The 15,278-nt window shown below is 47.8% G+C and overlaps 1 protein-coding gene across 2 annotated transcripts in view; it reads left to right on the top strand.

Moving 5' to 3' along the window:
- Positions 1-14,709, top strand: part of LOC140421981 (actin-related protein 2) — a 76,865-nt gene extending 62,156 nt beyond the window's left edge. For both annotated transcript variants that reach the window (XM_072506958.1, XM_072506957.1), the window contains 4 exons: positions 3,102-3,251; positions 3,971-4,116; positions 8,797-8,929; positions 12,599-14,709. In XM_072506958.1, coding sequence (XP_072363059.1) covers positions 3,102-3,251; positions 3,971-4,116; positions 8,797-8,929; positions 12,599-12,769 — 600 coding nt within the window. In that variant the 3' untranslated portion in view covers positions 12,770-14,709. The remainder of the gene's footprint in view (positions 1-3,101; positions 3,252-3,970; positions 4,117-8,796; positions 8,930-12,598) is intronic.
- Positions 14,710-15,278: the final 569 nt, after the last annotated feature.

Raw genomic sequence — 15,278 nt, 5'->3', positions numbered from 1 at the left:
AAGTATTACACTATACCCTGCTAATTTTAAGATGGATTAAGAGCTGTATATTTATTTTCTTGTTGTTTAATGGGAAATTGTATAGTTGAGTTAAGGGATAATTGAAAGCTGTTCTTTTCGGGGGTGTAGTTAAAAGTTTAATATTTTGTATTCACAAAGTTTTGTTTTTGAAATGCCAAAGCCCTATTTTTTCCTGCAATCACACCTGCAGTGAATCATTCTTTCTGCACAGTCTTAAAATAAGTTCAAATGTTAGGATTTCTGTCCAGTATCCTAGCCACTGTTGGGGTCTGGGATGATAGTAGCAGACACTCTGTTCAGTTATTCTGCCATTTCCTTATTTCTCATTATCTCCCCATTCTCACTCTCGACGACCTACCCTCACTTTGTGTAATTAGTTTTTAAAAAATACTTGGGCACAGAATCTTTACAATGCCAAAGGAGACTTGTTCTTTGTTCTTAAGGGTTTTGGCAAAGGTTGGTATCATGACCGGTACAGTCTTAAAGGGTCTGTTCCTGAGCTGTATTGTTTACATAGAACATAGAAAAATACAGCACAGAACAGGCCCTTCAGCCCACGATGTTGTGCCGAACCTTTGTCCTAGATTAATCATAGATTATCATAGAATTTATAGTGCAGAAGGAGGCCACCCGCACCGGCTCTTGGAAAGAGCACCCTACCCAAGGTCAACACCTCCACCCTATCCCCACAACCCAGTAACCCCACCCAACACCACAGCCAATCCTGGACACCACGGCCAATCCACCCAACCTGCACATCCTCGGACCGTGGGAGTTGTTCTTTTTCTCTGTTCTTTGAGACCGTTCTTACGGTCTCTTGTTTTAGCTGGCTTTCTCTTGAACTCTTAATTTCTCCTTTCGGAACCATTTTATGGTCTCGACCATCTCGCATCTCTGCTCCTGGCAAACTCTTTCTCTAGACTCCCAACAAAGGACGAGAGCGGCACGGTGGTTAGCACTGCTGCCTCACAGCACCAGGGACCCGGGTTTAATTCCAACCTTGGGTGTCTGTGTGGACTCTGCACGTTCTTCCTGTGTGTGCGTGGGTTTCCTCCGGGTGCTTCGGTTTCCTCCCACAGTCCAAAGATGTGCCGGTTAGGTGGATTGGCCATGAGTGTCCAACGGTCTGTGGTGTTAGTGGATTACGGGGATAGGCTGGGGACGTGGGCCAAGGAAAGGGGTGCTCTTCCAGAGGGTCAGTGCAGACCCTATGGGCCAAATTTCTGCACTAATTATTCTGAGAGTCTGTGTGCTCTTGGAAGTTAGTATGTCGGGGCCCATTTTCCAGTTTTTTTGGAAGATGTTGGCCCTCTACTGTGTCCTGTTGCCTTCATGCTAGCCGTTGGAGACCAATCATTATTGTTCTCTTAATGCTCATTTGGTCTTGGCGTTGAATTTTGTGCAGTGTTTCTGTACTTTTTAGTTTCTCCAGATGTATCTTCTATTGTAGTTTGTAACTACACCACCAGATGGTGCTGCAGTGCCACCTGGTGACAATAAGTGGAATTGCATAAATGACTTGTGATTGATTTGCACAGAGCATAGGAACGTGAACCAAGTAGAAGAAAGGTAAAATTATCGGGCCACTGACTTCAACCATCATGACGTCACTTCATATTTTGTCTCTTTGTTGCCAATTAGAATTGTGAATAATAATGCTGGAGGCCTGGCATCAATTTGATTAATTGACCGTAAATGCATTCTCGGAATTGAATTGAAACGCTCTGTCAGCACATTGCTGGACTGACTGATATGACATTGTAATGTTTGCTAATCAGAATGTGTTTGATTGGGGTTGTTGACAGACAACTTGTCCTTTGTTCGTAAAGCAGTTCCTTTTTGTTCACCCATATTTCCTTAAACACTGATCTGTTATGCCAGTAGTTTAACTTAAGTTCTCAATGAATGCATACCCACAAAAGACAACTCAATTGCATTATTGATGTACTGGTGTTTAATCCATGGCAGGATGCTTTTATCTATGGGGAATTGTCTATCGAGTAACTCTTTGGAGAGTGGCATTGGTTCCAATTCAGCACTCTGCCCTCGACAGCTTTTTCTCATTTGAAATGCAGCAAAGTGCAGACCAAGTTAAATCAGCAGCAGTGGAGCAGACAGTGAAATTTACAGTATGACTCTAATCTCAGCATCGCAGGAAAATTTGGGGCCAAACATCTGACCTGATGACAATACTGTGTAACGGTGAAGGGAACATTTTGACCAGGCAGAAAAGGTGTGTTCAATATCCCAGAAAAAAAATTAGGTTTCACAAGCATTGGTATTAAGGCTGCAAATGTGCAATGTTAGAAAACTTTGGAGGATTCTTTCAATTCAAGCCATTAAAATCTGACGTTAAACCGTGTCTGCTAAACAGTCCGGGCTAGTTTTCTTTAGTTGCTTGAACAGCAGTCATTCTTGAATCTAAGGTTGTGGCTTCAGGGCCCACACCATAGCTTGAGCATGTAATGGGGGATGTGGGTCTCCGCATTGTTCAAGTGGAACATTATGCTACTTGATGGTTTGGGGTTTTCTTTGGAAAGAGGATCTGTTCTCCCAGTATCACCACCAACAAAAGCATGATCTCACTGCTGGGGTACCTAGCTTTCTGCAAATTGATTTTGCGTTCATCAACTGAACCCCTTTTCCACCCCCCCAAAGGGAATCAATTGTCTATGAAGTCCTGCAGTTGTTAATTCTACACTGTGAATAGCTGAACTGCAGGGTTAGGGAGAGGGTCACAGTTGGAAAGGTTTTCGTTATTACTGTGTACATTAGGTCATGGTGAAATTGTTGATACCTTACACTGTTAATCATTCAGTGTCAGAATTTAGAAACTTAATGGAACCAAGTTTCAAAACTGTTTTGTTTATCCTGTCTTTGCAATGGAAAAGTATTGTGTTTTTAGCATTCTATCACAATTCAAAAAGTATACACATCATTGCTGAGAATTTATTTGCAAATGTTTCATGTTGCATATCAATCCTAGTGGCTGGTCTGACCTAGACTGCCTGGCTTTTAAAGTCCAGTGTCTCTTGCTGTGCGGTGACTTTGTTGGTATTGAACCACTTTTACCTTTGCAGCTGCTCCTCCTGCGTGGTTACGCCTTCAACCACTCCGCTGATTTTGAAACGGTTCGCATGATGAAGGAAAAGTTGTGTTATGTGGGATACAACATTGAACAGGAACAGAAACTAGCGTTGGAAACAACTGTATTAGTGGAGTCCTACACGGTGTGTATTCTGGGAATCTAAATTAGCGACTTCCTTGTTTTCGGTATGCCGTTGTCCTAGCATCTGTAAGCACTGAACTTAAAGTGTAAACGTGTCCTTGATTTGTTCAACAGTAAGCAGAAAATAAGGGTGGCGCAGTGATTAGCACTGCTGTCTCATGGCCCTGAGGACCCGGGTTCAATCCCAGTCTCGGGTCACTGTCCATGTGGAGTTTGCGCATTCTCCCCGCAGGCGAATGGGGATGAGAAAGATATTAGCCACGATTGAATGGTGGAGCAGACTCGATGGGCCGAGTGGCCTAATTCTGCTCCTACGTCTTATGGCGTCTGCGTGGGTCTCACCCCCACAACCCAAAGATGTGCAGGGTAGGTGGATTGGCCACGCTAAATTGATCCTTAATTTGATTTTTATTTTGAGTAAGCAGAAAATAGAAGTGATCACAATACCTGTTAAACACTTGCGATCCCTCCCCAGATAATTTCTTGATCTTTCTGCTTTCCTCCCCCTTTCAACCAACCCAGAATATTTTTCCTTGCGCTTCAAATTCTCTTCCTGTGTCTCCCTTCTCTCACTCCTCTCTCTATCTCTCTACGGTCAGCAAGCTTTCTTTCGATCAAGACCCATATTGCAGAGAGGTCGGCTTGTCTTTCGCAATTTGTGTGCGTACAACATTGCTGCCGTTGAATTCCTAAAGCAAATGTTGGTTGTTTTTTTTTCAGCTTCCAGATGGCCGAGTTATAAAAGTTGGAGGAGAGCGATTTGAAGCAGCAGAAGCTTTGTTTCAGCCTCATCTCATCAATGTTGAAGGTGTTGGTGTTGCTGAATTACTTTTCAATACTATCCAGGCAGCCGACATTGACACCAGGTATGTGGACAATGTTCATTGGGCTTATTGAAGTTTTTCTACATCGCTAATTACGTGGTTCTGTCCAAATCTTCTAATGAGTGACTGTGGTGGTATGTATTGGGGGTCATGTGGGACTGTGAAGCCGAGATGCTATTGACTGACAGATCCCGGGTCCTGGTTGGCTGCCGACTCCTGGCTCCGTCCTGAAGGCAGAGTATAAGAACCCGAGCTTCTCCCCGCCGCTTCATTCTGTTGCTGAACTGCTGGGGACAAGTCTCGCTTAATAAAGCCTGAATCGACTTAATCACTTCTCGTCTCTCTCGTAAGTCTTTGTGTGCTACAATTTATTAAGCGAGCTTAAAAGACTATGGAGCTCCGGATCGCCCCGGAATGCCTGCGGATCAACCCCCACGCAATGAACTCGGCAGCAGTATTTAAACACTGGCAAGCATGTTTTGAAGGCTACCTCCGAACGGCCCCCGGCCGGATCACAGAAGACCAGAAAATGCAGGTCCTGCATTCGAGGGTAAGCCCGGAACTTTACCCTCTCATAGAAGACGCAGAGGATTTCCCGATGGCGCTCGCATTACTGAAGGGCATCTACGTTCGGCCCGTTAACCAGGTCTACGCGCGCCACCAACTTGCAACGAGACGGCAAAGTCCCGGAGAATCGCTAGAAGAATTCTACGCCGCGCTGCTAATTTTGGGACGGGGCTGCAGCTGCCCGCCGGTGAACGCGATCGAACACACGGACATGCTAATTCGCGATGCTTTTGTGGCTGGTATGAACTCTCCCCAAATCCGCCAAAGACTTTTAGAAAGAGAGTCGCTAGGACTCTCAGAGGCACGGGCCATCGCAGCTTCCCTAGATGTGGCCTCGCTGCTATTTCTGCGGGCAAGCGAAACACCCCCGGCAGCGCTGCCCGGCCCGCGCAGCTATTTGTAAAAGCTGCGGCAAGAAGGGCCATTACGCGGCAGTGTGCCGGTCCCGGGGGGTCGCCGCAATCCCTGGAGAAGAACGAGCCCAGCATATCCCAAACGCTCCCCAGCGCCCCATGTGCGACCTGCGGGTGCTGCCATTTTGGGTCCCGGGCACCACGAGGGGAGGATGGGCGCCGCCATCTTGTGACCCCCCCAGCCACGTGCGATTCATGGGGCGGCCATTTTGTCCACCCCCGACCACGTACGATCCATGGGGGCGGCCATTTTGTCCACCCCCGGCCGCGTGCGATTCATGGACGCCACCATCTTGGTTGAAAACAAAGGACCCCAGCATCGACGGCTCCACGGGGTCCGGAGAAGACGCTGCGACACTACTACCACGACTGGCTTCGGTGACTCTGGATCAATCACGGCCCCGGACGCTCCAGACGACGACAACAACGGTGCTGATCAACGGACACGAGACACCATGCCTGATCGACTCCGGGAGCACTGAAAGTTTTATTCACCCAGACACAGTAAGACGCTGTTTTCTGACCATCCATCCAAGCACGCAAAAGATTTCCCTAGCTGCAGGATCCCACTCAGTAGAGATCAAAGGGTTCTGCATCGCGAACCTAACGGTGCAAGGGAGGGAGTTTAAGAACTACAGGCTCTACGTCCTTCCCCAACTCTGCGCGCCCACATTACTGGGATTAGATGTCCAGTGTAACCTGCAGAGCCTAACATTTCAATTCGGCGGCCCAATACCCCCACTCACTATCTGCGGCCTCGCAACTCTCAAGGTTGAACCGCCGTCCTTGTTTGCAAACCTCACCCCGGATTGCAAACCCGTCGCCACTAGGAGCAGACGGTACAGCGCCCAGGACCGGAAATTTATTCGGTCTGAAGTCCAGCGGTTGCTGAAGGAAGGCATAATCCAGGCCAGCGATAGTCCCTGGAGAGCCCAGGTGGTAGTAGTAAAGACCGGGGAGAAGCAAAGGATGGTCGTAGACTATAGTCAGACCATCAACAGGTACACGCAGCTAGATGCGTACCCTCTCCCCCGCATATCCGACATGGTCAATCGGATTGCCCAGTATAAGGTTTTTTCCACCGTGGACCTCAAGTCCGCCTACCACCAGCTCCCCCATCCGCCCAGGTGACCGCAAGTACACAGCCTTCGAGGCAGACGGGCATCTATACCACTTCCTAAGGGTCCCATTTGGTGTCACAAACGGGGTCTCGGTCTTCCAATGGGAGATGGACCGAATGGTTGACCAGCACGGGTTGCAGGCCACGTTCCCGTATCTCGACAACGTAACCATCTGCGGCCACGATCAGCAGGACCACGACGCCAACCTCCAAAAGTTCCTCCAGACCGCTACCGCCCTGAACCTGACAGACAACGAGGAGGAGTGCGTTTTTAGCACAAATCGGTTGGCCATCCTGGGATACGTAGTGCGCAATGGGATAATAGGCCCCGGCCCGAACGCATGCGCCCCCTTATGGAATTTCCCCTCCCCCACTGCTCCAAAGCCCTGAAACGTTGCCTGGGTTTCTTTTCATACTACGCCCAGTGGGTCCCCCAGTACGCAGACAAGGCCCGCCCGCTAATACAGACCACGACCTTCCCCCTGTTGACAGAGGCTCGCCAGGCCTTCAGCCGCATCAAAGCGGATATCGCAAAGGCCACGATGCGCTCCATCGACGAGTACCCCCCCTTCCAGGTCGAGAGCGACGCATCCGACGTAGCTCTGGCGGCCGCCCTTAACCAAGCGGGCAGACCCGTGGCCTTTTTCTCCCGGACCCTCCACGCCTCAGAAATCCGCCACTCCTCAGTGGAAAAGGAAGCCCAAGCCATAGTGGAAGCTGTGCGACATTGGAGGCATTACCTGGCCGGCAGGAGATTCACTCTCCTCACCGACCAACGGTCGGTAGCCTTCATGTTCGTTAACGCACAGCGGGGCAAAATTAAAAATGACAAGATCTTAAGGTGGAGGATCGAGCTCTCCACCTTCAACTATGAGATCTTGTACCGTCCCGGAAAGCTGAACGAGCCGTCCGATGCCCTATCCCGCGGCACATGTGCCAACGCACAAATAGACCGCCTCCAAGCCCTCCACGAGGACCTCTGCCACCTGGGGGTCACTCTATTCTACCATTTTGTAAAGTCCCGCAACCTCCCCTACTCTGTGGAGGAGGTCCGTACAGTCACCAGGAACTGCCACATCTGCGCAGAGTGCAAACCGCACTTTTTCAGGCCGGATACAGCGCACCTGATCAAGGCTTCCCGCCCCTTTGAACGCCTTAGTCTGGATTTCAAAGGGCCCCTCCCCTCCACTGACCGCAGCGCATACTTCCTGAACGTGGTGGACGAGTACTCTCGTTTCCCCTTCGCCATCCCCTGCCCCGACATGACAGCGGCCACAGTCATTAAAGCCCTTGGCACCATATTCACACTGTTCGGTTGCCCCGCATATATCCATAGCGACAGGGGGTCCTCCTTCATGAGTGACGAGCTGCGCCAGTTCCTGCTCAGCAAGGGCATAGCCTCGAGCAGGACGACCAGCTACAACCCCCGGGGGAACGGGCAAGTAGAGAGGGAGAACGGCACGGTCTGGAAGACCGTCCTGCTGGCCCTACGGTCCAGGGATCTCCCAGTTTCCCGGTGGCAGGAGGTCCTCCCGGATGCTCTCCACTCCATCCGGTCGCTGCTGTGTACCACTAACCAAACGCCCCATGTCGCTGCCGACCTGGCTGGTGGCCCCAGGACCCATCTTGCTCCGGAAACATGTGCGGTCGTACAAGTCGGACCCGTTGGTCGAGAGGGTTCACCTTCTCCACGTGAACCCGCAGTACGCCTACGTGGCGTATCCCAACGGCCGACAGGACACGGTCTCCCTGCGGGACCTGGCGCCCGCCGGCAACACACACACCCCCGCGACACCGATCATCCCCTCCCTGCCACCGGCGCACCCTGCGACCGCCCCCTTCCCGGGGGGATCGGTCCTCCTCCCGTGCCCGCCCAGGGATAAAACGGGAACAAACACGGAAACGCTCCCGGAGACGACAACGCCTGAACAAGCACCTGCACCACCACCGGGGCTGAGGCGATCGACGAGGAAGACCAGACCGCCCGCTCGACTCGTGGAATCCTTGTGACACCAAGAATGTTGTTGTATTGTAACAAAGAAAATGTTCTTTTTCTTGCTAATATTGTAAATAGTTTCACAAACTTGTACATAGCCCAGTGTAGGGCTAAAACTGTAGTAACATGTCCGAAATTTTCCTTCCAGGGCCAGCCTTGTAAACCCCTACCACCATGCGAACCACCACCCCGCCGGGTTCCTTTTTAACAAGGGGTGAATGTGGTGGTATGTATTAGGGGTCATGTGGGACTGTGAAGCCGTGATGCTATTGGCTGACAGATCCCGGGTCCTGGTTGGCTGCTGACTCCTGGCTCCGCCCTGAAGGCGGAGTATAAGAACCCGAGCTTCTCCCCGCCGCTTCATTCTGTTGCTGAACTGCTGGGGTCAAGTCTTGCTTAATAAAGCCTGAATCGACTTCATCACTTCTCGTCTCTCTCGTAAGTCTTTGTGCGCTACAGTGACTTCACATATTACATTCTACTACAATCGGTTTGCCTTTCCAACATTTGCAACAAATTTTAGTTTTTACATTTGTACCAAGTAACAGTCAAACATTACTTCAACGTATTGTGTTTTTGCACATGTTGCCCTGGTGATTCATTGCTGCCTGATTGTTCACCCTCAGATCAGAGTTCTACAAACACATTGTCCTCTCAGGTGGCTCCACGATGTACCCGGGTTTACCTTCCCGCCTGGAGCGCGAGCTCAAGCAGCTCTATCTTGAGCGTGTACTGAAAGGAGACGTGGAGAAACTTTCTGTAAGTCAAGCGATGTTGTTAGAAATATTGTCGCCAGTTCTCCACTCAGGACGTTGATAAGAGCCTGGAGTTAGTGAAATGATACAGTACAATTTATTTTAATCCAATATCCAGAAAAACTCTCTCTCTCTTTCTCCCCCTCCCTATGTTACTGACCTCACCCAGAGAACTCCTGTCTTGTACACGGTGTGATAGAGCAGCGGCTATATTACTGACCTCACCTAGACCCCTGTCCTGTATACGGTGTGATGGAGCAACAACTATATTGCTGAATACCCAGAGACCCTGTCCTGTACATGGTGTGATAGAGCAGCAGCTATATTACTGACCTCACCCAGAGAACTCCTGTCTTGTACACGGTGTGATAGAGCAGCAGCTATATTACTGACCTCACCCAGAGAACTCCTGTCTTGTACACTGTATGATAGAGCAGCAGCTATATTACTGACCTCACCCAGAGAACTCCTGTCTTGTACACGGTGTGATAGAGCAGCAGCTATATTACTGACCTCACCCAGAGACCCTGTCCTGTACACGGTGTGATGGAGCAGCAGCTATATTACTAACCACCTGAGAACTCTAGTTTGAACCTGGGCTCGATTTCACTTTTTTGAACAAAATCTGGAAATTATAATCTTGCAGTAAATAAACGGTCAACATGATATAAAAACATGACTGAATCCCTGCTCTTGTAGAGAAGGAATTTTATCATCGTTATTGGCCTAGGTGCTTATGTGACTGCAGTCCCACACCAACTACAGCTTGCCTTTGAAGTTGCCTAGCAGCCCAGTTAGTTCAGGGCAGCAAGGTATGGGTGATAATATATGCCCACCTTGAAAGCGGCTCCCAAAAACAAATGAATAATTAAAATAGTTCCTTTTAAACAAATGCCATGCACCTATCCCCGAATTGCAAACTGCTCTGTGCATTACTGGGCAGTGTCTGTCTGGGAGTGAGAAATTAATGGGTTTAATCTTTGCTTTGATGCAATGCTGAGGAGGCGCTGTCCTTTGGATGCCATTAAACCCAGGCACATGCAGTCTAGAACAGCAGAGATTGCAGGGAAGCAATTGTGGTGAGAGAGACGGAGACATAGGGAGATTGTTCCTCAATCAGCAGCAAAATGGCTAAAATCTTTGGCGAGTATGAAATAATTTCCCGAATGGATTCTTCAAATCCACTTCCTTCAGTCATTGTATTCTCTACATTGTTGTGTGATGCAGTTCCATGGACTGTGGTGAAGACTTGGCCGAAGTGAACACTAAGTGACCCTTGACTGAGTGTTTGCAAGCCTCTGGACTTCACTGACCCTGATTGTGTCTCTGCGTGAAGTTCCTGTGGAATTTCTGCGAGTGGGAAGCCTGGCTGATTCAGCACTTTGTGCGTTTCTCCTGAGCGATAATGGTTAAGTGATCAAAGGTTCAGTGGGCTAATTTAAGCGGGATGCCATTTACGGTAGCGAGGGATAAGTTTAGGTAATAGGGGATTCGGGTAGCGAGGGAATGGACGGGGCTCCATAAGTGGAACTTAATGAAGCTGGTGGAGGAGGCTAGGGAGGATCTTAAAGAGGTGGGATACACTGCATTTAATGCTGGCAGGGAGGGTCCAAGTGGTGAAAATGAATATTCTGCCGGGGTTCTTGTTTATCTTTCAAGCTCTCCCGATCTTTATACCCAAGGCCTTTTTTCGGAAAGTGGACACTATCATTTCTGACTTTGTATGGGCGGGGAAGGTGCCGAGGGTGGGGAGGACCCTGCTACAGAGGCAGCAGGCGGGTTGGTGTTGCCAAACTTGCTTCATTATTATTGGGCGGCAAATGTGGACAAGGTGCGGCGGTGGTGGGAAGGAGAAGGGGTAGAGTGGGTTAGGATGGAGGAGGAATCTTGTAAGGGGTCTAGTTTGAGGGCTATGGTGACGGCAGCGTTGCCAATGGCTCCAAGTAGGTATTCAGGGAGCCCGGTGGTGCAGTCCACAGTGAAGATATGGAATCAGCTGAGGAGGCATTTTGGGGTGGAAGGGATGTCTGTGCTAACGCCGCTGTGCGAGAATCATGGGTTTGAGCCAGGGGGGATGGATAGTGTATACAGGAGGTGGAGCTGGTCAAGGTGAGGGATCTGTATTTGGAGGAAGGGCTTGCCAGTCTGGAGGAGCTAAGGGAGAGGGTAGAGCTGCCGAGGGGGAGTGAGTTCAGGTATCTGCAGGTTAGGGTCTTTGCGCGAAAGGTCTGGAAGGGGTTCCCTAGATTGCCGGGATACACCCTGCTGCAGCAACTGCTGCTCCCTGATGTGGAAGGGGAGGGAAGAATTGGGGATATATACAAGTGGCTGGGGGAGCAGGGAGGAGAGCAGGTGCTGAAGATGAAGGAGAAATGGGAGGCGGAGTTGGGAGGGAAGATCAATTGGGGGAGCATGGAGTGAGGCACTACGTAGAGTAAACGGGACCTCCTCGTGCAAGGATGAGCCTGATGCAGTTTAAGGTGGGGGGGGGGGGGGGGGGAAGCAGAGGAGTGTGAGAGGTGTGGGCGGGGGCCAGTGAATCATGCGCACATGTTTTGGAGTTGCAAAAAATTGGGAAGTTTCTGGGTGGGAGTGTTCGCGGTCTTAGCCAGGATAGTGGAGGAGGAGTTGGATCCGGACCCTTTTGGTTGTGATATTTGGGGTCTCACAGAAGCCGGACCTGATGGAGAGGAGGAAGGCCGATGTCTTGGCCTCTCTGGTTGCATGGCGGTGAATTTTGCTGGAGTGGCCGTCGGCATCGCCACCCGAGATAGCAGCACGGTTGGGTGACCTGTACGAATTCCTGCAATTAGAGAAGATAAAGTATGAGTTAAGGGGCTCAGTTAGAAAATATGGGGCATGTTTGTGACTCTGAGGGGCTGTTCGTTATTGGGGGTTGGGGGGGGGGGGGGGGGGGGGGTGCGGGGGGAGAGGAAAAATCTGTACAGATGTATAGTTTTTTAAAATAAATTTCGAGTACCCAATTCATTTTTTCAAATTAAGGGACAATTTAGCGTGGCCAATCCACCTAGTCTGCACATCTTTGGGTTGTGGGGGCGAAACCCACGCAGACATGAGGAGAATGTGCAAACTCCACACGGACAGTGACCCAGAGCCGGGATAGAACCTGGGACCTCGGTGCCGTGAGGCAGCAGGGCAGCCCACTGCGCCACTGCTCGCCCCCAGACTGTGTAGTTGATTGTATGGAAGCATGTTTCCCAGCGTGTTTGTTCACTGTAACCTATTTTGATACATGTTTGTAATAAAATACATTTCTAAAAAAGGTGATCAAAGGTTTACTCCGATGTGGGAGGCCTTCAGAAGGTGTTCTAATATCTTCTGATATCTTCTGTTACATAAAAATGAAATGCGAACAGACGGCTGTTTGAATGTTTTGTTGGAGCAAACTTGCATTGGACTGATGCTACTAATTAATATCCAAGTCAAATGTGGGAGTAGTCTGTTAGACCCCAAAATAATTGCCACAACTTTTACCAAAGTGAGAAGCAAACATTGGAATCTGTTACCCAGCTGTATTTAAGGGGATAGTTCCAATGATCCAGCAGGATTGTATTTTTATGTTGGTCTGGAAGGAGAAATTAAATTTGTTTAAAAAATTTCCTTTGTTATTTGGCAGTTTTTAACATTGCTGAATATTTTTCTCCTTATGCAGAAATTCAAGATCCGCATCGAAGACCCACCTCGGCGCAAACACATGGTGTTTTTGGGTGGAGCTGTCCTAGCAGACATCATGAAGGATAAGGATAGCTTCTGGTTGACTCGACAGGAGTATCAGGAGAAGGGTGTGCGTGTGCTAGAGAAACTTGGAGTGACTGTTCGATAGAATAACACATTCGTTCCAACGGTTCTTGCTGCTTTTTTTTTCTTGCTCATCTTTAAATCATTTGACTGTCTGACATGAATAGGCTTCTGCCCTTTGACTCCTGGGGTCAGCTTTTGTTCATTGGTACTGCTGGTTTCCTGGGAGAGCTTTGTTTAATGTTTGTCAACCGCCCTACATTTAAAAGCATTTAACTTGACCATTTCCTTACAAACAAAAAAAAAGGCAAAGTGGGGGGGCCAGGTTGGGTTGGGGAAAAGGTCTCGTCTGCCGCATCGACAGCCCTGTCGGCACTTGGAGAACTCCTATCCTTTTATTTGCAGCAGTAACATTGGACTGCTAACCATGTCTGTAGAACACCCGGTGGTTCGCTGTTCTGGCTAAGAGGAACTACTGCATTCATTTAAAGAAAGAAAGCAGCTTTCATCACCACTATATTGCAGTGGATATCACTATTGACTTAATGATTTTTAACGTAGGTTCACCTTCAGGGAGTGGGGCCAGAGTATGATGTTAGTGTTTTCTCTTTTTTTTTAAACAAGCCTTCATTGTAGTGTCCAGGGATGGGCTGTGTTGGGGAATTATTACTTTCGGTTCTGAGGTTTTTCTGTTGTGGGGTGTTTAAACAGTAAAAGACAGCTTGCCTGATTTAATTATGTATGTTGCTTCCTCTTTGAAATAGTGGTATGCAGTGATGCACATTTCTGATACTATGAAGAGATGTAATGTGGCAATGGACGTACAAAATACTCTTCGTTTGGCACAAGGCTACAACAAAACAAAAACTTGTCAAATCAAAAGGGACTGGGTTCCCTTGTGTTAGGTTTAAAGTTTGTAGCTGTGTTAACTAAAATTAAACCTATATTATATAAATATATATAAAATATGAAAAACTAGAAGTTATAAATTGATAGAGCTGATATTTAAGTTGATCAGCGCTCAATTGTGTCTGAAGCGCTTCATGTTGGAACTCATAAAATATTTTTTAAAATATTTTAACAATTGCAGCATATAAGGTTACCCAGTGCCAGAAGAGTCATTATAACTGGATCTCTTTTTCATATAAACTGCATAAATCAAAATAAAGCAAAGTGATTTGTAGATAATTGTGCATACATTGTTTAGATTGGTGTCATTGTGTCGGGTGAGTTGGGACGCGTAATGTTTCAGACAGTCATAGAATTGGGATCTTGGGTGCAGATGGAGGTCACTCGGACCATCGTGCTTCTGCTGGTACTAATCTGCTGATCTGAACTATCCACTGCACTTTACCTGTAACTTTTAATGTTTGTTTTTCTTCTAGTTGCTTATCCAACTGCCTCTCAAATGCGATCAACTTGGTTTCAGCAGTTACTGTAAAATGCATTCCATCTTCTAATGACCTTATTGTGTGGGGGAAGAGATCCTTTCTGCTAAATTTCTATAGAACTGAATAGTGTAAATGTTGGTGCCAAACTTCTCAATTTGTTATCTGCCAAATTTCGATTATAAAAGTTGCAACCACTGATCTCTATCAAATATGTTGAAAAGCTTGGTCTGTCTGTAGTATACAACCTAATGTGAGAGGATGTGTGATCTTATTTACAAGCTATTTGGAAGTCTGTAGGTAAACTCGAAGCCATTCAAAGTCCCCTTCAGCTTATTTTAAGGTGATGCTATCTGACGTGGCAGCACTAAATGGCTGAATTAGCAAGGTCCGTACCTGCATAATTATCTTGGATCTTTAATAAAGTTTCATTATGGGTTACTTTCATTATCCTCCTTGCTTGATCCAGCACTGTGTTTAAGAATGAGTAAACTGGCGAGAGTGTTGTGTGAACTTCCGTTTCTAATGGTTGCTCTGTTTCTTAAAAATGTATTGTGCAACTTTCAGAACCAAAGGTTGAACGAACAACTTGTGTAAGCGGTTGTTATTAAAATAGTGCAAAGTTGGCCACCAAAAATTAATCCGATGTCTTTTGTACGTGAGGCTGCTTAGAGCACCTGAGAAATTCACATTTAACTACGGGGGCATGCTCGCTGCTGGACAATCAAATTAGAAAACTGCCTGTGGACAGGGATTTGTTTACTCGCAACAATGCTACTAGCTATCTAAATAGACCTTCCAAGTCAGGAGTTGCAGTCTTCTGTCTAAACTCCTTTTTTTAAAATCATGAATCTTTTTCCACCTGAGGTGAATTCAATGACCAGAATGAGAACTAGTTCAATCTGATTGAATGTGTGATTTGATTGCCCTCTATTTCCTCGGGCTATTGGCTCGGTGAATCTCAGATAGTCGCTGCAGTCACTGCCTGTCTCCCGGTGATGAGTCTTACCACCAGAAATGAGATCAATGAGTCTGACACGAATTGCATTTCTTCACTACTTGCAACTTAATATTACACCATTTTCATTGATCACTAATTAACTGTTCAGTGGTAGCGAATGTCATCGACACTTGGTTTAAATCTGTTTTCCCAGTGAAATCTGCTAACCAGGCGCCTGGCCCTAAATGTTTCACATTTGTTGACCT

This window comes from Scyliorhinus torazame, chromosome 1 (assembly GCF_047496885.1).
Source record: "Scyliorhinus torazame isolate Kashiwa2021f chromosome 1, sScyTor2.1, whole genome shotgun sequence".
NCBI lineage: Eukaryota > Metazoa > Chordata > Chondrichthyes > Carcharhiniformes > Scyliorhinidae > Scyliorhinus > Scyliorhinus torazame.
The sequence above is the reverse complement of the archived record's forward strand: the minus strand, read 5'-3'. Positions and strand labels throughout refer to the sequence as shown.